Source organism: Ilyonectria robusta (assembly GCF_021365365.1).
Source record: "Ilyonectria robusta strain PMI_751 chromosome Unknown BGZ61scaffold_3, whole genome shotgun sequence".
NCBI lineage: Eukaryota > Fungi > Ascomycota > Sordariomycetes > Hypocreales > Nectriaceae > Ilyonectria > Ilyonectria robusta.
In genome coordinates this window covers 2278413-2298942 of record NW_025764437.1, presented here as the reverse complement: position 1 = coordinate 2298942, position 20530 = coordinate 2278413, and the positions used below count along the sequence as shown (strand labels likewise).

The window sequence follows — 20530 nt, the reverse complement described above, 5'->3', positions numbered from 1 at the left end:
CAAACATAGTACCCGTAGCACTCGTGCATAACACGAACTCAGAGGATGCACGTTGGCAGCAGTCGCAACAACCAACCGCAAAACCGTGCAGACACGAACCCAACACGATGACTCTCAAACCACCGATCCGCATCCTTCTCTCGCTTGCGTCCTCAATGCTGGAGAACTTCCTTCCCCTCCTGGGCTTTCCTGTCACAAACCCCTCCTCTCACCCCTGAGGCCTCTTTGTTAGGCCATTCTGGGGCCTTCTGTCCGCCGCTAGCCGGGCTGTCGCTGTCATTGTCGCTGTCACTGTCGCTCGCTGGTGGCTGGCTGGCTGGCTGGCTGGCTGGCTAGCTGGCTGGTCCCTTGTTTTCGGGACGTGGCTTAACCGTTCCCCTCCTGGCTCCTGGCTCCGAGCGTGGACTGCGCTTGCCACTCGCTTTCCTTCTGGCCCCTGTCTCGTACCTGCCCCTTGCTTCTCGCGCGCCAACATGTCCCCCTCCGATCGCGTTTCACTCAGGTACAGGGCCAATCAGCGCAGCTCCAGCGCGGGTGGCGTTTCAACTGCCACGGCATTTGGGGCGTCTGATTGGCCATGAGTGCCATGATCCGTCACTGGCTACCCCTGTTTGCCCTTGTCCCAGAGTTCTTTCCTTCCCTTCGGTTGTACAATGCGTCCAGTCACAGGAGAGGGCGCCAGCGAGCCAGTCCAAGAGCCGCGAGCACTTACACCTGTGACGAGAGGTCAAGGTCAACCAAGAGTCACCGGGCCGTCACCTTTAGCCCAGGTCCATTCCTATTCATTCGCTCGTTGCAATTGACGCCGACACGCGCTATTTTTCGCCTGAGACTGGGAGGCCACCTAGGCACCGGTGAAAGCAAACATACCAGTGGCCTGACAATGGAGAAGGAAGCTGGCTGCTGATGGCTGGTCGCATTCCCACGCCACCCTTGTGCACCCGTGACAAACATTTTCCACGGGGAAAGAAAAAAAGAGATGAACTGAGGACACTGAAAAAAGAAGTCAATTCGAAAAAACCGCCGAGGCACATGGGGCCGAGGACCAAAAAGGAGACGAAACGACAGCCTCAGGGGGGCATGTCTGGCGAGTCCGCACAGAGTAGGTACATAGGTAGCATCTGGATGGATGGGTTGACAGTATGTCTCTGCGTTGTGCGCGTGTGTGTGGGGACGGGGCCGCGAAGATCGGTTTCGAGTTTGACCCCAGCGCCTCGGCCTGGACCCCCGAAGACCCTATAGAGACTCAGCTGGCGCCCTAGCAGCGCGGCGGTAAAGCCATAGCACGAGGAATTGCTGTTTTGTCTTTCCGCAGAGGCTTTGCGCTCTCTGGTTAGGACAGGAGGCCGTTGGGCCCTGGCTCATCGACAGCGGTTTGCCTAGGCGCCCAGTTTGCATGCAGCTTAGCGGGGGGCCACTCCGTTGACACGCATACACTCTCAGACATACATGCCAGGGCAAGCGGCAGGGTAGCACGAGAGGAACAGCAAAAACGAAGGGACGGTGACGCACAGCCGCTTTGCAGCTTCGGAGATGGAGAGGGGATCTAGACAGGTCTGGGCGCTGGGGACGGGACAAAGGCACACCCCCGGGTCATTGTGGGCGTGGGTAGCTATGGCTGCCCAGTGGCCGGAGCTCATACGAGACAAGACAAGACAAGACAAGACATCCTGGGCGAGAGAGATCAATCAGGACAGGAATCCAGGCACAAGGCACAATGGACTGACTAACTAGGGCGGACACAATGGATGAGAGAGAGAAACTAGGCCCCAGGGGTGTAGTACGACAAAGGGCGGAGGGAGGGGAGTGCAACAGGGGCGTGCAAGCGTGGATGTTGTCGACAGGCACTTACATGGTCCCAAGGTCAAGGTCACAGGGCGGCCAAAAATGGAGTGCGAAGCAGAAGCAGAGGTGAATGGATTATGCGCCGTCCTGTCCCTGTCTGGCCTTGTCTTCCTAGTCTTGTCCTGGCTGGTGTAGTATGTTGGTGCTCTCTCTACTGTACTATGTACAGCCTCTCTGTCTAGCCCCCCCTCTCCCCTCCCCGGCCCCCGTCCATCGGTGGAGATGCCCAAGGTCCAGGCCATGGCAAGGCCGATCTTGCATGCCGCCTCCCTCCTGTCGATCATCCCGGCTCGGCTGGGCGAAGTCGTTGGCCGCCGGGTCACTGCATTACAACGGGCCGTGGTGGTTGTGGTGGCTTCCTGTGGTGGCCATGGCCCAAGTACAAAAGAAGACCGGCCTGCTCCTCCACCACACCACACCCCCCGACCTCCTCTCTCCCCAGCACCGCTCAGGAATTCTTCACCTTTTTTTTGCTCTGTTTCCTTTTCCGCCCCGGTGGCCAGCTACACTCCCTTTCTCCTCCGTGCCAGACATCTTCTTCGTCGTTTGTCCTTGGGGCTGGGCTTTCCTGTGCTCGCATTTCTCGACTCAACCCGACTCATCACCAACCGACCCAAACTGAACATCCAACCCTCCCCAAACTCTTGACAACCCTCCTTTTTGGCTTCGTGCTACCCACTTTCGGCCCAGCTGCTCGCACGAAACGCATTTCTGGGAAACACGCCAGACGAGACCTTGCAACACACGCACACACGAACACACGCTCTCTTGACTCCGGTCTCTTGACTCGTCTTTCGCTCTGCAGCTCCCTCGCTCGCTGCTCAGCCATCCACCCTTTTTTTTTTCGTCCTCGTCTCGCGTCGTCGCATTCCTTTGGGAAACCCGCACAAAGCACCACAATCCTTTTGTTCTTCGGAACACAATAGCGTACCCACTCGCGAATAACCCACCCGTTCATTCACCTGCAACTCACATTCTGTTCATCAGAACACCAGCCTCCATAACTCACTCAACGCTTCGAGCTGTGCTCGACATAAAAGCCTTTCTGAGCCGCCCGAGGATTCTCATCTTTCTTCTCACCTTCACCGCACACACAACCAGAAAACACTAGCTTTCAGCCAGTTTCTTCTTCTCAACTTTCCGGATACCCTCTTCACTCCTCGACGGACGTGAGGAACGTTTCTTTTCAGCAACCAAATCAACACATCAACAACCACCCTCAACATGAAGGTTTTCCAGTCCCTCGCCCTGGCCTTCGGGTTCGCGGGCCTTGCCCAAGCCCACATGGAGATGACTTACCCTGCTCCTTTCAACTCGAAGTACAACCCCTTCGCCGCCTCCGGTAGCATCGACTACAGCATGACCGCTCCCCTGGATGCCTCTGGCAGCAACTTCCCCTGCAAAGGCTACCACAGCCTCTTCGGCACTGCTGAGGGCGCCGCCACTGCCACCTTCGCGGCCGGCGGCACTTTCAACATGACTATCGCTGGTGGAGCTTTCCACAATGGTGGCAGCTGTCAGGCCTCGCTCTCCTTCGACAAGGGCAAGACCTGGAAGGTCATCCACTCGTACATCGGCAACTGTCCTCTCTCGTCTGGCGGATCCTTCGACTTCACCATCCCCAGCGACACCCCCGCTGGTGAGGCTATCTTCGCCTGGACCTGGTTCAACAAGACCGGCAACCGCGAGATGTACATGAACTGCGCAGCCGTTAACATCACCGGCTCCTCCGCCAAGCGCGCCAACGCCCTCAGCAGCCTCCCTGACATGTTTGTTGCCAACGTTGGCAGTGCCGGTAACGGCTGCGCTGTGACCCAGGAAGCCGATGTCATGTTCCCCAACCCTGGTACTGAGGTCTCCATGGCCGACTCCAACGCTGTGGCTCCTGATGGCAGCTGCGGCTCCTCTGGATCCGGCTCGGGCTCTGGTGACAGCAACACCTCTGCTGCTGCGGGAACCACCGTTGTGGCTACCTACACTCAACCTGCGGCCACGACCGCTGCTCCTGCGGATGACACCACCGTGTATGTATCGCCCTCAGCTCCTGCTTCGAGTGCAACAACTAACTCACCTGACTGTAGTCCTGGCGGCGTCTTCATCACCGTATCTCAGCCTGCAGACAGCGCTCCCACAACTGTCGCCAACAGCGCTCCTACATCCGTCGCCAACAGCGCTCCCACCTCCGTCGCCAACAACGCTCCCACAACTGTCGTCGACAGCGCTCCTACTACCACCCTCGTCACCATGACCAAGAGTGCTGGAGGCTCTGTGTCTTCCGCCTCTGCTCCCGCTGCCTCTGCCACCTCGGGCAGCGGCGACGGCTCCAGCGGCAGTAGCCACACCGCCGGCACTGCCTGCAGCAACGAGGGTGAGTGGAACTGCGTTGGTGGCACCAAGTTCCAGCGCTGTGCCTCGGGTACCTGGTCGGTCCTCATGGCTGTGGCCGACGGCACCACCTGCGGGAGCAGCACCGCTGAGGCTTTCGCCATCACCAGCGCCCAACGACGACGAACTTTCCGCAGCTTCCGCGCTCGGTTCTAGAGTGTGGACGTGCAAAACCTTTGGGAAAGGCTTTCTGAACAAAGGATGGGCATTTGGAATGGAGGCACTGGCCATTGGGAGTCATTGACCTTCATTCAAAAGTACATACTGTATTTTTGACGAGGACGGTCTGGGGCAAACACCCCGGGGGGATATCAGGAGTTCTTTCTTTCGTTCTTTTAGCATTGTAAATGAAGACATGATGAAGAGGCACACAGACTCTCAAGAAATAAAACTTTGATGAATTTTCACACAAAAACAAGGGCCTATATGAGAGACGCTCTCCTCGATTGCGCAAACGTGATGGAATTGAACATGCTTATGAAGTTTGAAGTGATTGACAAGTGACATACGAAACCGGAGTGTGACGAGTGGGGAAAATGAAACCCTCTAGGTTGAGTGAGTCCATTACAGAGTCTACACCCATGACAGACCTTATCATGGCGGACTCGAAGTTGAAGTCGCCATGGCACGTGAGTCATGGGGCCTGTTGCGTGACACAAAGGGTCCCTCCCTTGCGTGCAGAAGCTGACGGGTGGAAGATACGGCAGGAACAATGTCGGATCGACAGACAGGCAGAAAGGGGGCCAGGGCATCGAAAGCGTACCTAAAGAGGCAGCCCATCTGATGTGCCGGATCAAGAGAGATGGCCACCTTGGTGAGGCGTTTGCGGATGCTGGGACGAAACGAGTGCCGGCCGAGGGGACGTCGGTGTGGCTCATTCCAGGTGCGAGGACATGGCCGACAGTGCGGATACGGCGCGGCGTGCGGGCGGGCCGCGCAGAGGTGGAGCGGTTGGGCACCAAGAGGCAGACAGTGCGCACACTGTGCACGTTACACAGAGGACCCCTCCCCAGAAGCCACGGCGTCTACGCAACTCTTCAGCAGCGAGCGCGGGGCAGTGCTGGGAGAAGGGTACCGTGCTACCATGGCCGAAGCCAGACGACGAGGGACGAAAGGTCACTGAGGAGGTCGCAGACGCCCAAGAAGGAGGGGCGCGCACTTCCCGAAACCGCCTAGCCCGCGCTCTGTAGCTCCCCGACAAGCCCTGGGAGAGCCCGCTGAGGGCTGCAAGCGCCATCCATCATTTGACGATTCGACCGCCGGCCTCCCGCGCGCCCAAGAGCCCACCCAATATCCGCTGCGAGGTCTGTCGCTGCTCTCGTCGTTGCGGGAAAGAGGGGACCTCCAATGGGGCTCGTCGACCGTGTGTGTGTAGTGTGTAGGAGGGGGTTCCCGTGCCAGCCCTCCAGCCCTCCAGCCTTATAACCTCCACCAGCCCAGCAGCAACGCGAACCACCTCACCTCATGACTGCAGCGATTCTCGCTCTCTGACGGAACGTCCCCCGTCGACCCCTCCTCCCACCTCCTTCCTCCTCCTTCCTCCCTCCTCCTCCCTCGGTCCCTCCTCCCCTCCCTCCTAAAACACCTCCCCTCTTTGCGACGGTTCCGTCTGCATCGTCGCGTGCATCCCACCTTGCTCCAGCATCAGACACTCTTCACTACGCCCTCGTCCTCGCCTTGACGTCCTCCCACTCTCCCGTCTCGTCTCGTCTCAACTCGTCCCCGGGTCGACACTCGAACATCATGGCTGGACCGACGTCCCCCGCCGCCGAGGGTCCCACGTTTGCCCCGCCTCCACTGCCCGCCGGCTGGATTGCGCAGTGGGATGGCTCCAGCAAGAAGTATTACTTCGTCCAGTTGTCCACCGGCGTCTCTCAGTGGGACACGCCTACCGAGCCTGCCTTCACGGGCAGCACCCCGGCCCAGAACGTCGAACATCCCTACGGCACCCCGCCCCAGCCTGAGCTCATCACTCATCCCGACGGTTCTCAGACGGTCCGCCACGCCGACGGCACCATGGAGCCCATCTTGCCCGACGGCGCAAGGGGCGCGGGTGGTCCCACGGGCGATCGCGGTATTGGTGTAAGTTGTACCTTGATTTGTCTTGGGAGCCATCAATGTTGCGAAACTGGATTTTGGCTAACCAATGCCCTTGCGGATGTATACATCTAGACCATGGCCATGAACGCACTTCTCGGCGGCGGCAAGAACACCAGCCACGGCAGCAGCAGCAACAACAGCTCCAACCCACTGGGTAACCTCGGTGGCTTGGCCAGCCAATTCCTCGGAGGTGGAAGCCACGGTAGCGGTGGTGGCAACAGCAGTGGATCAGGCAAGAACTCCTCGGCGAGCAAGCTTGTAGGACAGTTGGCATCGAGCTTCATGGGATCGGCGACGGCTACCTCGGAGAAGCCCCCTCCCCCGCAGAATTACCACGGCGGTCAGTCCTCCAGTGGGTCGCATCATCAACAGGGCGGACTGGCTGGCACGGTCATGGGCGGCGTTGCCCACATGTTTGGCGGCAAGCCTGGCAACGGCGTATGTATAACGACGTTCTCAAAGTTGAAGATGGAATCAAATTGACTGACTGCGCTGCAATTTCAGAACCAGAACTTTGGCTACTCTAACTCGGGTCAGAGCCAGGGCCAGAGCGGAAGCTACTCGGGCGAAGCTCCCACGTACCATCCCCCGGGCTCCTCAGGCAAGCCCACCTCGACTCCCACGAGCGGATCGCAGTCATACGGCTCGCCCTCTCCGAACAAGCCCCAGCAGCAGGGTCAGCAGCACCAACAGGGCCAGCATACCTCGCCAGGCCAGCACAACCAGCCAGGCCAGTATAACCAGCCAGGCCAGTATAACCAACCAGGCCAGCATACCTCGCCGAGCCAGCATAACCAGCCGGGCCAGTATAACCAGCCAGGCCAGCAGAGCCAGCAACACCAGGGCTCCCACCCTCAGCAACCCATTTCGCACCAGTCTCATGGCTCCAACCCTTCCTATGGCTCGAATCCATCCTACGGTTCGAATCAGCAGTATGGATCCCAAACCAATTCATTCCCGCCGCCCCCTACTTCCGGCGGACCACCTCAGCACGGTTCGAACCAGCAGTATGGATCACAAACCAACTCATTCCCGCCGCCCCCTACTTCCGGCGGACCGCCTCAGCAACAAGCTCAACATGGCCAGTCTCAGCACGGCCAGTCTCAGCACGGCCAAACCCAGCAGCATGTCCAGTATCCACCTCCTCCCCCAGGCCAGCCGCCTCAGCAGCAATCATATGGCCAGTCTTACCCTCACAGCTCGCCTCCTGCTAGTAGCCAGGGAGGTCATGACCAGTACGGCCAACACCAGCAATCTTTTGGCGCCCCTTCTTCGGGTGGTCATCAGCAGTTCCCACCTCCTCCAACCGGCGGATACAATCCCTCATACAATACGCCTCCCGGTGGCCAGTCGTCCCAGTACGGCTCTCAACAGCACCATGAGGGAGCCCCTCCCCAGATTCCACACGGAAGCTACCCTCAACAAGGCCAGCAATATGGTGCACCTTACTGAGAGACGCGTGTAAACGGAACCTAGCCAAGAATCGCACCGCGGACCGTTTTCCTTCTTGTTTGCGCCCCCGACCCGATAGCCAGATGTCGGCTGGCAAATTGCCCGCCGAGAACTTCGGAGCCTGTTCAGATCGCAAGGTAACTAATGGGCTGGATGAACAAAGTGATGGAGGGTTGGACCACCGGAACTCAACCGAGGGTAATATATGTGATGACCCAGAGGACTGATGAGGACTGATGAGGACGAGAGTAACGCCCAGTCAAATTGTGGAGAGGAAGAAGAAGATGATGAAGAAGATAAAGATGGAGATAACGATGGTAACGACCGACATAGATAGAAGAATGCATCTACCGAACCCGCTTGTATTTGGGAATCCGGCCACGGTGGCTCGAGTTTACGAAGAAACCCTGTGTCTAGTTTCGCTTTTTTGTCGATGTCTCGGCGGTGACAGCTATAGACTGTAGCTTGGAGGCGACGGAACGAGCCACAGACCAAGCGACTAGTCCTACGAGGACGAGGTATCCAATGGTGGGGAGGAGAGAACGGGGGACAGCATTGTACAAGTACGGGTCCAGGATGAGATCGACCAAAACTGGAGGGGGGTCCTTCATGAGCGCTGCATTGTCGGTGAAGTACTCGGCGAATGCTCGTACTTGGAGCAACAGAACAGAAGATTTCCGCTCCTGCTGGCCCTCTAGAGACGGATCTTGACCACCTTCAGAGTTAGGTTGACGTGAGCTGGCGTACTCTGCGAGTGACTGGATGAGCTCCGGCGTATCCCAGACGGCGTCCAATTCGTAGACGTCCATGGCGAAATTAGTGGGTTGCTTCAGGGTTAATGATAATTAGCTATGCCTTTCTAACGCATCATATATATGAATTTGTAGACTTACAATGGCAGCCCAGCAAACACGAAACTCGTAGCGCTGGCCGGGAGTGAGCCCGTCCAGCAGCAACCACGTGAACGCCCGAGCAGAAGCATCCCCAGACTCTGTGGGGAAGACTCGGGTTAGGTTGGCTCTAATTGACCAGGTGCTGGGAGTCAAGACATGGAGGTTGAGATCGTCAAGGGAAGGCTTCCGCAGGGGGATGTTGACGGTGTCCGGGGCTATGAAGATGGCCTTTTCAGCGTTGGCGGCAACAGGCCTGACCGTGGCAAAGAGGAGAGCCACAATGGGCAGAAGGGATGAAACTTGGATTATCATGGTTGATGAGGGGATAGAGGCATCAATTTAGCTGCCTGGAGCGTGATGCTTTGATGTTGAAGTTGGCAGTCTCAAGGTACTTCGGTACATGTAGCAATGTGGCGGATGTGGGGGTCGGGGTGTGGCGGCTGATGTTCGGGATGAGGCTCATGTCTTATGCCAGGGGCAGCCAAACATTAGGAGTGTGCTCAGAGAGCTTGGGGCAACTGCACATCCGACGGCCGGATGCCAGGATCAGACAGCGTATGATTAGGCACTTGCCAATGGACACGGACTTCGCACTGTTCGGTGACAGTTCGGTGACAGGCCACAGACCACAGACCACAGGCCAGAAGCCACGACGACGGCGGTACGGGAGGTCGGGCTGGTGGTCCGCTGTGAGTTTACCATAGCAAGGGCTTGACCAGCAACCTGGGCTTATTAGCTACCCGAGCTATTGGCCTCCACCCACAGCCACTCTAGACAGCCAAGGACGGCGAGGCGAAAAGGAACGAAGAAGGGAACGACGGGAACGGGTACGTACATTGCAGAACAGGGGGGGCGGAGGCGGACAGTGGAAATGCGGGCGTGGGCTGGACGACAAGCGGTTGTGAGAGGGCAGCTCGAACCAGGGTGAGGTTTAGTAATGGCCCATTTGTCGCCATGTGGGCAGCAAAAGGGTCTTGGGGAGCGGACGGGAAAGCCATGGCTTGGTTTGATGATCTCCATCCCGGCTGGGAGGGAGTCGCTTTGATTTTACGGAGTATTACAGTTTTCTTTCCTTTTTGCGTTGATACGACACGGAGAGTAGCCCGGAGGTGCAGTGATTCCGCCGTGGTGGAGAGCACAGGGGCAGTTCCAAGAGGGAAGTGTCAGGCATGGGACTCAGAGAGGATCTCCGCTGCAATTTGGCAACGCTATCGGAAGACAGCAAGCCGCACATATCTGCACAGTACAGACTTATCTACAGCACCTCAGGTAGGTAGTACGTAGTATACTCTGTACAGTGTACAATGTACATACCTACCTAGGTATCTAGCATCTGCTGAGGGCAGAGACAACCACTCCCAGACGACGGAAGCCTGAGAGTCGTCTGATAAACATGGATCCATGGATCGTCACCAAAAGGGATGGAGCCCTGTGCCGTGGCCCAAGGGCCCGACCCGGCCATAATTTGCGGACGGGCTGCTCTGGAAGCTGCTTGTTGGCTGGAGCGGTGAAGCGGGCAGGAGCCACTTTGGCTTGGGCGACGGCCAGGGGGCGCTGGTTGCCACCGGAGCCACTGTGGCCACTGAGAGCCAGTGGCAGCCCGTTAGAGCCGGCAGGGGAGTCCACAGGGAGCCAGCAGTGCAGCACTTCAGCAGTGGCCAGCAGCGGCCAGCAGGGCACCAGCCAGAACGCGCTTACCCCTTCTAGCCACGCAGACACGCCTCGAAATCAACAAATCCTAGGACGGGCAAGCCTCCCCTGTCTGCCAAATTTCCCCCACCTATTTTCTTCCCCCCATCGCCAAACCAAACTGCACGTCCTTGTCTTCGCTCTCATATTCCCGCTCCCGAGTCTCCGTTCGTAAAAGCCTTGTCTGGCCTGTCTTGCCGCCTGCGTCTTTGCTGTGCTGCTCGTGAACTCCCTTCCTCTCAAACCTCCCATCACTTAATCCCCAATCACATCTTCCCGCCCGCAACCATGCGTGAGGTCATTAGCATCAACGGTGAGCTCCCCCCCCGATACCGACACGCGTCTTCACCGCATCGTGCTTCAGTCCTTCGTGCCGTGCTAACTCACCACTCCAGTCGGCCAGGCCGGTTGCCAGATCGCCAACTCCTGCTGGGAGGTATGTATTTTTCCTGTTCCGGATCTTCCTGCGAGACGGCATCGCTAACACCTTTCCTCTACAGCTGTACTGCCTCGAGCACGGTATCCAGGTACACACGCACTCCTTTGTTGACAACACCACCTCGTCCCATACTGACCGACGCCTCTCAACTTCCAGCCCGATGGCTACCTCACCGAGGAGCGCAAGCAGCAGGACCCCGATCAGGGCTTCAGCACTTTCTTCTCCGAGACTGGTATGGATTCGACCTCGTCCCTGATGGCCTCGGAGCCCCTCATCTAACCGCCCCCATTTCCAGGTCAGGGCAAGTACGTCCCCCGTACCATCTACTGCGATCTCGAGCCCAACGTTATCGATGAGGTCCGAACTGGTGCTTACCGAAACCTCTTCCACCCCGAGATGATGATCTCTGGCAAGGAGGATGCTTCCAACAACTACGCTCGTGGTCACTACACCATCGGCAAGGAGCTCATCGATGGCGTCCTCGACAAGATTCGCCGTGTTGCCGACAACTGTGTTGGTCTCCAGGGTTTCCTCGTCTTCCACTCCTTCGGTGGTGGTACCGGCTCTGGTTTCGGTGCTCTCCTGATGGAGCGTCTGTCTGTCGACTACGGCAAGAAGAGCAAGCTGGAGTTCTGTGTCTACCCTGCTCCCCAGACTGCCACCGCCGTTGTTGAGCCCTACAACTCCATCCTCACCACCCACACCACCCTCGAGCACTCCGACTGCTCCTTCATGGTCGACAACGAGGCCATCTACGACATCTGCCGTCGCAACCTCGGCCTCGAGCGCCCCAACTACGAGAACCTGAACCGTCTGATCGCCCAGGGTATGATTTGATGTCTAGCCACGAAAGGATCAGCCAGCTAACATATCCTACAGTCGTCTCTTCCATCACCGCCTCTCTCCGCTTCGATGGCTCCCTCAACGTCGACCTGAACGAGTTCCAGACCAACCTGGTTCCCTACCCCCGAATCCACTTCCCTCTGGTCGCCTACGCCCCCGTCATCTCGGCTGCCAAGGCTGCTCACGAGGCCAACTCCGTCCAGGAGATGACCATGTCTTGCTTCGAGCCCCACAACCAGATGGTTAAGTGTGATCCCCGCCAGGGCAAGTACATGGCCACCTGCCTCCTGTACCGTGGTGATGTCGTCCCCAACGACGCCCACGCTGCCGTCGCTACCCTCAAGACCAAGCGCACCATCCAGTTCGTCGACTGGTGCCCCACTGGTTTCAAGCTCGGTATCTGCTACCAGGCTCCCGAGAACGTTCCCAACGGTGATTTGGCCAAGGTCAACCGCGCTGTGTAAGTTAAAGTACACCGTTTTGAAGCCAATTACCTGTCTAACATTTGTATAGCTGCATGCTCTCCAACACTACCGCCATTGCCGAGGCCTGGTCTTCCCTGTCTGCCAAGTTCGATCTCATGCACTCCAAGCGTGCCTTCGTCCACTGGTATGTCGGTGAGGGTATGGAGGAGGGTGAGTTCTCGGAGGCTCGTGAGGATCTCGCTGCTCTTGAGCGCGATTACGAGGAGGTTGCTACCGACTCCATGGGCGAGGAGGAGCTTGAGGCCGAGTACTAGGCGATTTGAGGATGGAAAGACTGGATTACCGTTCTGCTACCGGTTTTAGCCTACTCTCACCTACAGAGAAGGTGTATTTTCTTTTTTAAAGGTCCCCAGCCAAAACGAGTTTTAATGTCAAAAGAGACCCAATCTGTAGATGGCAACACCGTCTCTGTCTAGGTACATACTTGTTTACAGTGACGTATCTAATATTTTAGTTGAGTGAGCTTTGCTCGTGCGTAATTTATACATAATGTAACAGTACAGGCCACAAGGATTAAATGTGCGGTTCTTGGCGGGATCCCTTGTCCTCCTTCCCCTTCGCTGTGGTAGTTGGCACAATCGTCAACTCGGCCGGAACAATAGTTGGAGGTACTTTATAGACAGTAGTGGCGGTAGTAATACATATTTCTTTACTCCGTAGATATTTTGCTTACAACCAGGCACCCAGACGATGTCACAAACCCACACATCTGAACCTTGTGCAAGCCAGGTTGCGGGGGAAGCTTGCTGAGGTAACCATTGGCTGGCCAGTCGGTGGCCCTGACCGATTCGAGCTCGGCCCAATTGTTGAAGCTGCCGAAAGTCCGCGGTTGACGTCGGCCTCCCCAAGGCACTCCCGCCCCTCCGACTCTCTTCCCACGACAAACTCAACTCAACCAAGGCTGACGACTACATCAATCATGAGTCTTCTTCGATCTGGAATCTGTAGAGCTTGCCGGCGCTCCCAGCTCCGCTGGCAGCGAGGCTTTGCGACCGCCGGTGGCGCGTCGTATGACAACCGCGTCAAGTTGGTCGAAGTTGGACCCCGAGATGGCCTCCAGAACGAAAAGAAGACGATCCCGCTGGCGACCAAGATTGAGCTGATTGAGCGATTGGCCCGGACGGGAGTTTCGACAATTGAGGCGGGGTCTTTTGTGTCTCCGAAATGGGTCCCTCAGGTACGTTCACCAGGATGCCAACCTTCTGCTCGGCCGCCTGTCTAACACATTCCCGACTAGATGGCCAATTCCAGCGAGATTCTCGAGCATATCCTTCAACAAAAAGTTTCCTCCCCGGTGCCGATCTCATACTCTTTCCTGGCCCCCAACATCAAGGGTCTACAAAACGCTGCGAAGCTCTTGAGCGAGAACCCCAAGGCTTTTGCGACACAGCTCACTCCCGCGAGCGAGGCCGAGGCTGTATCGAAACCATCCGTCGAGGTCGCCGTGTTTGCGGCTGCTACTGAGAGCTTCTCGCAGAAGAATCTCAACTGTGACATTCAGACATCACTGGAGCGGTTCAAGGAGGTGATCCAGGACTCCAAGGCCCTGGGTCTCCGCGTCCGCGCCTACATCTCGGTCGTTCTCGGATGTCCCTTTGAGGGATTCGAAGTAGACCCACACAAAGTAGCTGAGATTGCGGCGGACTTGTTGGAGTCTGGTGCGGACGAGATATCCTTGGGTGATACGACGGGCATGGGCACGGCGCCTCGGACCAGCGCGTTACTCAAATGCATGGCGTCCGCGGGCATCAGGTCGGAGGATATTGCGATGCACTTCCACGATACGTATGGACAAGCTCTGGTGAACACGGCCGTTTCGCTGGAGCACGGAATCCGTACCTTTGATAGCAGTGTGGGTGGACTTGGAGGGTGCCCTTATAGCCCCGGGGCGACAGGTAACGTAGCGACGGAGAACATGGTCTACTTCATGGAGACGCTGGGGATGGATACAGGCATCAGCTTGGATGCTATGACGGATATTGGAGCGTGGATTACGAAGGAGCTGGGCAAGGGCAATGAGAGCTCGGTGGGCAAGGCGGTACTGGGAGCTCGAGCTCGAGCTACAGCTGAGGCAGCTCAAGCTTAGGGGAGGGAGGAGCTCAAGCATCTCATCATTGCGCATTGAAAACTTGATGCAACATCCGTAGTAACTGCTGTAAAAACAAATCAAATATAAAAACATGTCTAATCCTTTAAGCAGCTGCAAAATAGCATTATCCTATATTGCTGCTGGGAAGAGAGCTCTGGCGTACAACCTCTGGAGAATGAATAGAGGGGTATATTTAGTCATGTGATGTCACTCTAGGTAGCAAAATGACGGAAGAACTGGTGTCGCGTAAGGTAACGTATTCCGCAGCGCAAGTTTATCGGCCGTGCGTCCTTGGGCTGGTGCAGGGCTCCACCTTGGTGAGGCAAGCTCAACCTCCTCCAACCTCATCCCAGCTTGAGGCGCCCTCCCGTTTCCCCATCACCACAGCTCCCTCCTTCAACGCGCCATTCTCGCCGCCTCCCCATCTCGACCGCCTCCCTTTTCGCCCTCCCCTTCCGCTCCTCTACCGCCACCATGGCCGACCCGCGCGAGTCGTCGTCGTACTCGGTCACCCCGAGGATTCGCTACAACACTGTTGGCGGCGTCAACGGCCCGCTCGTCATCGTCGAGAATGTGAGGGCGTCTCTTCTCTGCCGGCCATCCACCGGCGCCTGTGCCATCCGCGGTCTAACAATGACAGGTCAAATACCCCCGATACAACGAGATCGTCACCCTCACCCTCGCCGATGGCACGCAGCGATCTGGTCAGGTCCTCGAAGCTCGAGGTTAGCGCCGTTCCCGGATCCCCCTTGTTCCAGTGCTTGAGGCATGCTGACCACGAGCCGCAGGTGATCGAGCCGTTGTCCAGGTACTTCCTCACGATGAACCGCGTTATCGACAGCGATTGACGAGCCCCAATAGGTTTTCGAAGGCACCCCCGGTATCGATGTCAAGAAGGTAGGCAGCCATTGCGGCGTATAAAATGGAGAACATCCGGCTGAGACAGCGACAGACCCGAGTCGAGTTCACCGGCCAGAGCTTGAAGCTCGGTGTGTCTGAGGACATGCTTGGTCGTATCTTCGATGGTTCCGGACGAGCTATCGACAAGGGCCCCAAGGTCCTGGCGGAGGACTACCTCGACATCAACGGTAGCCCCATCAACCCTTACTCTCGTGTAAGCTCCCCCGCCTCGGTGCCTGGTGTGCCAATTCCCTCTAACGACTACAGGAATACCCCGAGGAGATGATCTCCACCGGTATCTCCGCCATCGACACCATGAACTCGATTGCCCGAGGACAGAAGATCCCTATCTTCTCCGCCGCCGGTCTGCCCCACAACGAAATCGCCGCCCAGATTTGCCGACAGGCCGGCCTGGTCCAGAAGCAGGGCATCACCAACAAAGGCGTTCACGATGGCCACGAGGAGAACTTCTCCATCGTCTTCGGTGCTATGGGTGTCAACTTGGAAACCGCTCGTTTCTTCACCCGCGACTTCGAGGAGAACGGCAGCTTGGAGCGTGTCACCCTCTTCCTCAACCTTGCCAACGACCCTACGTGCGTGCATCCAACCCAGACCTCTGTGTTTCAATAAGACTAAACGTTTCTTAGTATCGAGCGTATCATTACTCCTCGTCTCGCCCTCACCACCGCCGAATACTACGCCTACCAGCTCGAGAAGCACGTCTTGGTTATTCTTACCGATCTTTCAGCTTACTGCGATGCCCTTCGAGAGGTTTCCGCCGCCCGAGAGGAGGTTCCCGGTCGACGTGGTTTCCCCGGTTACATGTACACTGACTTGTCCACCATCTACGAACGAGCCGGTCGTGTAGCGGGTCGCAACGGATCCATCACCCAGATCCCCATCTTGACCATGCCCAACGATGATATCACCCACCCCATTCCCGATCTGACTGGCTACATTACCGAGGGCCAGATCTTCATCGACCGTGCCCTGCACAATCGCGGTATCTACCCGCCCATCAACGTCCTGCCGTCGCTGTCCCGTCTGATGAAGTCTGCCATTGGTGAGGGCATGACGCGTAAGGATCACGGTGATGTGTCCAACCAGCTGTACGCCAAGTATGCCATCGGTCGTGACGCCGCTGCCATGAAGGCTGTCGTCGGTGAGGAGGCTCTGTCAGCTGAGGACAAGCTGTCGCTGGAGTTCTTGGAGAAGTTTGAGCGCCAGTTCATTGCCCAGGGTCACTACGAGTCGCGAACTATCTACGAGTCCCTGGACCTCGCCTGGAGCCTGCTCCGAATCTACCCCAAGGATCTACTCAACCGTATCCCCGCCAAGATCCTCAACGAGTTCTACCAGCGTGCTGCCAAGGAGGCCAAGGCCAAGGGCAAGGCTCGCGCGGAGCAGCAGCAAGAGGAGAACTTGATTGACGCCTAAATGGACAAGTTGTCGGCGTTGCGATAGAGACAGTATAATATGAGCGCGCGCAGAAGGAGGATTCGTCAAGAAAGCACTGTTTGCGATGATTGTTTACATGTTGGAGGGCTCGTTGATGATGGGGAGAAAGGGGTAGGGACCAGCTGCAGCACAAGAGCAAGGCCTTGGCGTGCACATAGGGAGCCGAGTTAATGCCATTCAATTCCCGTCAGAACAGGTCACCATGAATTATGATGCATGCAACTGAAGCACTTACAAGCAGAAGTTGGGTATTAGAGGCTCGATGGAAATGGGCTCGCTCAGGACCAATGACGGCGCTGACGTTATGCAAAGCGGGCCGCACAGTGGGGCACCCCGACTCACACATGGCCAACTTTTTGACAATTAGAAGAACCGCCGGCTTGAAGGCGGAGAAAAAGTCTAAGACGGGATACGCGGAAAGCATACAGCCCTGATATCTTGACTTGTACGGCTATAGGGCTCGGACTACACCATGGAGGAGGACAGACTCCAGGCCGATATTGGCATCGCAGCCGACATCGAGGAGGCTCAGCTGATGGCTCAGGCGAGTCACCCCGCGGCAACTGAGACTCAGGCTACGCAGAATGGAGAGACGCCGATGAAGCAGCCCAAGAAGCGATTTGTGGGAAGACGGGCAGCTACAGAGGCGGCGGCGAAGAATGGAGGCACGGGCGAGAGCGGCGCGGTTCAGAGTACGTTTCCCGGGAGATCCATCTGTTCACGAAGTGCGAGTGCGAGTGTGAATGTGTGAGAGTGAGAAGCATCAAGCTCATATATACGCAGCGGCCAAGCCACGACGAGCTCCCAGGCTACTGAACCAGGTCCCAAAGGAGATCCTCGATGATCCCAACCTCAAGGCAGCCATCGGACTGCTGCCCGCAAACTACAGCTTCGAGATCCCCAAGACGATCCACCGCATCCGCACCTCAGGGGCCAAGAGGGTCGCCCTGCAGATGCCCGAGGGTCTACTGCTCTTTGCTACGACGGTCTCTGACATCCTCACTCAGTTCTGCCCGGGCATCGAGACGCTCATCATGGGCGACGTCACATATGGCGCCTGCTGCATCGACGATTACACGGCGCGGGCTCTCGGCTGCGACCTGCTCGTGCACTACGCCCATAGTTGTCTGATTCCCGTTGACGTGACCAAGATCAAGACGCTTTATGTTTTTGTCGATATCAGCATCGACGCCTCGCACCTACTCGCTTCGCTGGAGCGCAACTTTGCCAGCGGCAAGACCATCGCCGTCGTGGGCACCATCCAGTTCAACGCCACCATCCACGGTGTCCGGAGCAGCCTCGAGCGAGCCGGCTTCCGAGTTCTTTCTCCTCAGATTGCTCCGCTCAGCAAGGGCGAAATTCTGGGCTGCACGTCGCCGCGCCTCAAGGACGACGACCAGGTCGACTTGATCCTGTACCTCGGCGACGGCCGCTTCCACCTCGAGAGCATCATGATCCACAACCCATCCATCCCGGCGTACCGCTACGACCCGTACTCGCGCAAGCTCACGCGCGAGACGTACGGCCACGACGAGATGCAGTCGCTCCGGCGCAGCGCCATCCGCACAGCCAAGACGGCGCGCAAGTGGGGGTTGATCCTGGGCGCGCTGGGCCGCCAGGGCAACCCGCACACGATGGCGCTGATCGAGAAGTGCCTGAAGGAGCGCGGCATTCCGTTCGTCAATTTACTGCTGAGTGAGATCTTCCCGGGCAAGCTGGCGCTCATGGCCGACGTTGAGTGCTGGGTGCAGGTGGCGTGCCCGCGGTTGAGCATCGACTGGGGCTACGCCTTCTCACGGCCGCTGTTGACGCCGTACGAGGCGTTGGTCGCGCTCGAGGTCAGAGAGGACTGGGGCAAGGATGTGTATCCGATGGATTACTACGGCAAGGATGGCTTGGGGAGGACGAAGCCGGTGGACGTGGGCGCATCGGGATAAGGAGGATATGATGATGGAAATACACAAAGTACAAATGAAACGAGAAAATGAATATCACGATGAATAACCCGGTATGTTGTAGAGGTGTTAGGCGTCGGAAGTTCTAAAGAAGCACTCACGAGTTGCAAGGAGAATGCAGGGAGGGAATTATAGTCATTTTTTCGAAGCTATCGAGGCATTGACTTGGTGCTCTAGATAGATCGTGAATAATTTATCAAACTTGCTACGTGTGTGGAAACAGATGATGTAAGGATTAGCTATCAGCAGTGTTGAGTTGGCTTAGATGTCGGGTCTTGTGCTTCTGCTCTAGGCTTACCCGGCTAGTTAGCTCACATTATTGCAACTTGTTGTGTCCAGCATAGTTCATCACACATGTTCTGGCGCCTCATCAAGTCCTTGGCATTAAAGCGGTTGGCAACAAATCGACAGAAGGGAAGATCTGGGGTTATTTACCCTTCTCAGGCTCCCATTCAGCCAAGACCTACGCCCAGGCCGTCTTGGCCTCGGCTGCTGTCCATCGAATGATGGGTGCAAAGGATGCGTCGGCCAGCCAGAAGTCATTATATTTGGCCAGGCTGGAATTGATGGAGATATCATTGCTCCTGCTTTCATTGCGAACATGAAGGGCAAAGAATCCATAATAGAAACACAACACAAGCAGAAACAAAATATGCTATCATGTTGGGCTAGTGGGTGTCTCAGACTATATGTGGTGATGTAAGGTCTCAAGGCATCTTAATATGTTTTTGACCAGAAGTTGCCTCCATATTTATACTACATACATCTCTAGGTGGAAAGGGTACCTAGGACACACTTAAGATAGCCAGGGCTGTGCTACAAGGCCAGTTGCTCGCCTCTAGGAGCCTGAACTTCCCGTGCCCGCTTTCTATCGTCAGTAGTGAAAGAGGAAGGCTGGCGTTGCAAAGATGGTTGAGCGGCAGCTTAAGCATAGATTGAAGCTAAGTGTAGCTACCACGTGGGCGCATTGATTGGCCAGGCCTCACGCTTCAAGACGGGATAGTTGTATAGAAGAGACGATGGATTGTCGATGGTCGTCGTTCATATCACAAGCGCTTGCCAATGGCTGCCGTAACAGACTCGTCCGACGCCCTTATCGTATCAAACGTGAGTACTGTCTTCCTCTTCCTGGGGCTTTTGCAACCGAGAAACAAGTCTCTCGAAGAGTACACCGAGATACACGCCTCTGTCGGCTCTTTCGTCCAGAGGCAACGTCCTGAGCCTGGACACTGCTCCCATGATGTGTTCATGATCGCCTCGTAATCTCATGATTGTGAGAGCCAGGGTCAACCGACAGAGCGATTCAAACAGTTGGCGGTTTTGTTGCCATGTTGAAATCTCAAAAATCTTCAAGGTGCGTTGGCAGTTCCCACTGGCTCTGGCCGGTTCGAGAAAATCAACTTGTACTTGACGATCTCAACCACCTCGAGGTTTTCACCCTGCTCCTGCACCTCCCCGCCCGACCCTGTCGTCACCTTGTTCTGCCTGCGTTGCACTACAGCAACAGCTTTCGGCAACTTCTTGACTTCGCCGTTCAAGCGCTGATGTTGCCCGACAAAGAGATGGACTCGACTCATCCATGCCGAACCCACCGCATCCGGGACGTAATCCGGAAAGTCAATCCTACCGATTTCGATGTTGCCCATTGTTTGGCCTTCGGCATCTTCGGGCAGATTAACTGTGCCTTGGAGCTCCAGGAGGGCCAACCCAGAGGGTGTTTGGACGAGCTGCGGAAGAGGGTTTGCTGATTTGGGGCCGTTTCTAGACGGAGGATACAGCTTGGCAGTCGACATATTTGCAATACAAAATAGAAAATATGTAATGTCAATTGCGAGCCACTTCAATAACGGATTTGGTGAGAAAGGCGTGGTCTTGATGCTGCTGAGTTTGAGTATGAGGGACGATGCGCTGAAGGCGTCCCGCGTCCGTGCAACAGCCGAGCTCAAGGTACGTACTCTGAGACGCGGCCTGTGCGAAAGTCATGCACCTTGGCGCAT

At 56.8% G+C, this 20530-nt stretch overlaps 9 protein-coding genes across 9 annotated transcripts; 6 read left to right on the top strand and 3 right to left on the bottom strand.

Annotated features, from left to right (window-relative positions):
- The first annotated feature begins 548 nt into the window (after window positions 1-548).
- Window positions 549-957, top strand: BGZ61DRAFT_443620 (uncharacterized protein). The gene has a single exon (XM_046244892.1). It carries the CDS (start codon window positions 578-580, stop codon window positions 905-907), a length of 330 nt encoding a protein of 109 aa, XP_046109838.1. The 5' UTR covers window positions 549-577; the 3' UTR covers window positions 908-957.
- Window positions 958-3069: 2112 nt separating this feature from the next.
- On the top strand, window positions 3070-4386 carry BGZ61DRAFT_528297 (uncharacterized protein; the record flags this gene model as incomplete). The annotated part of the gene is made up of 2 exons (XM_046253234.1): window positions 3070-3869; window positions 3927-4386. 2 exons carry the CDS (start codon window positions 3070-3072, stop codon window positions 4384-4386), a joined length of 1260 nt encoding a protein of 419 aa, XP_046109837.1.
- Window positions 4387-5973: 1587 nt separating this feature from the next.
- On the top strand, window positions 5974-7782 carry BGZ61DRAFT_473697 (uncharacterized protein; the record flags this gene model as incomplete). Its single annotated transcript, XM_046248486.1, has 3 exons — window positions 5974-6312; window positions 6403-6768; window positions 6835-7782. The coding sequence occupies 3 exons, from the start codon at window positions 5974-5976 to the stop codon at window positions 7780-7782; spliced, it is 1653 nt and encodes a 550-aa protein (XP_046109836.1).
- A 413-nt stretch (window positions 7783-8195) lies between these two features.
- Window positions 8196-8987, bottom strand: BGZ61DRAFT_528295 (uncharacterized protein; the record flags this gene model as incomplete). Its single annotated transcript, XM_046253233.1, has 2 exons — window positions 8196-8609; window positions 8676-8987. The coding sequence occupies 2 exons, from the start codon at window positions 8985-8987 to the stop codon at window positions 8196-8198; spliced, it is 726 nt and encodes a 241-aa protein (XP_046109835.1).
- A 1375-nt stretch (window positions 8988-10362) lies between these two features.
- On the bottom strand, window positions 10363-10781 carry BGZ61DRAFT_443615 (uncharacterized protein). The gene has a single exon (XM_046244891.1). The coding sequence runs from the start codon at window positions 10614-10616 to the stop codon at window positions 10404-10406; it is 213 nt and encodes a 70-aa protein (XP_046109834.1). The 5' UTR covers window positions 10617-10781; the 3' UTR covers window positions 10363-10403.
- Window positions 10363-12828, top strand: BGZ61DRAFT_382839 (Tubulin/FtsZ, GTPase domain-containing protein). Its single transcript, XM_046242676.1, has 7 exons — window positions 10363-10677; window positions 10760-10800; window positions 10865-10891; window positions 10960-11035; window positions 11099-11629; window positions 11683-12106; window positions 12160-12828. Exons 1-7 carry the CDS (start codon window positions 10653-10655, stop codon window positions 12383-12385), a joined length of 1350 nt encoding a protein of 449 aa, XP_046109833.1. The 5' UTR covers window positions 10363-10652; the 3' UTR covers window positions 12386-12828.
- Window positions 12829-12931: 103 nt separating this feature from the next.
- On the top strand, window positions 12932-16822 carry BGZ61DRAFT_503507 (P-loop containing nucleoside triphosphate hydrolase protein). The gene is made up of 9 exons (XM_046251770.1): window positions 12932-13308; window positions 13369-14157; window positions 14608-14793; window positions 14861-14945; window positions 15009-15028; window positions 15082-15117; window positions 15173-15334; window positions 15388-15713; window positions 15768-16822. Exons 1-9 carry the CDS (start codon window positions 13051-13053, stop codon window positions 16555-16557), a joined length of 2652 nt encoding a protein of 883 aa, XP_046109832.1. The 5' UTR covers window positions 12932-13050; the 3' UTR covers window positions 16558-16822.
- A 228-nt stretch (window positions 16823-17050) lies between these two features.
- BGZ61DRAFT_490798 (diphthamide biosynthesis protein) lies at window positions 17051-18515 on the top strand (the record flags this gene model as incomplete). Its single annotated transcript, XM_046250365.1, has 2 exons — window positions 17051-17270; window positions 17362-18515. 2 exons carry the CDS (start codon window positions 17051-17053, stop codon window positions 18513-18515), a joined length of 1374 nt encoding a protein of 457 aa, XP_046109831.1.
- A 1188-nt stretch (window positions 18516-19703) lies between these two features.
- BGZ61DRAFT_443608 (chromosome transmission fidelity protein 8) lies at window positions 19704-20431 on the bottom strand. The gene has a single exon (XM_046244890.1). The coding sequence runs from the start codon at window positions 20324-20326 to the stop codon at window positions 19883-19885; it is 444 nt and encodes a 147-aa protein (XP_046109830.1). The 5' UTR covers window positions 20327-20431; the 3' UTR covers window positions 19704-19882.
- Window positions 20432-20530: the final 99 nt, after the last annotated feature.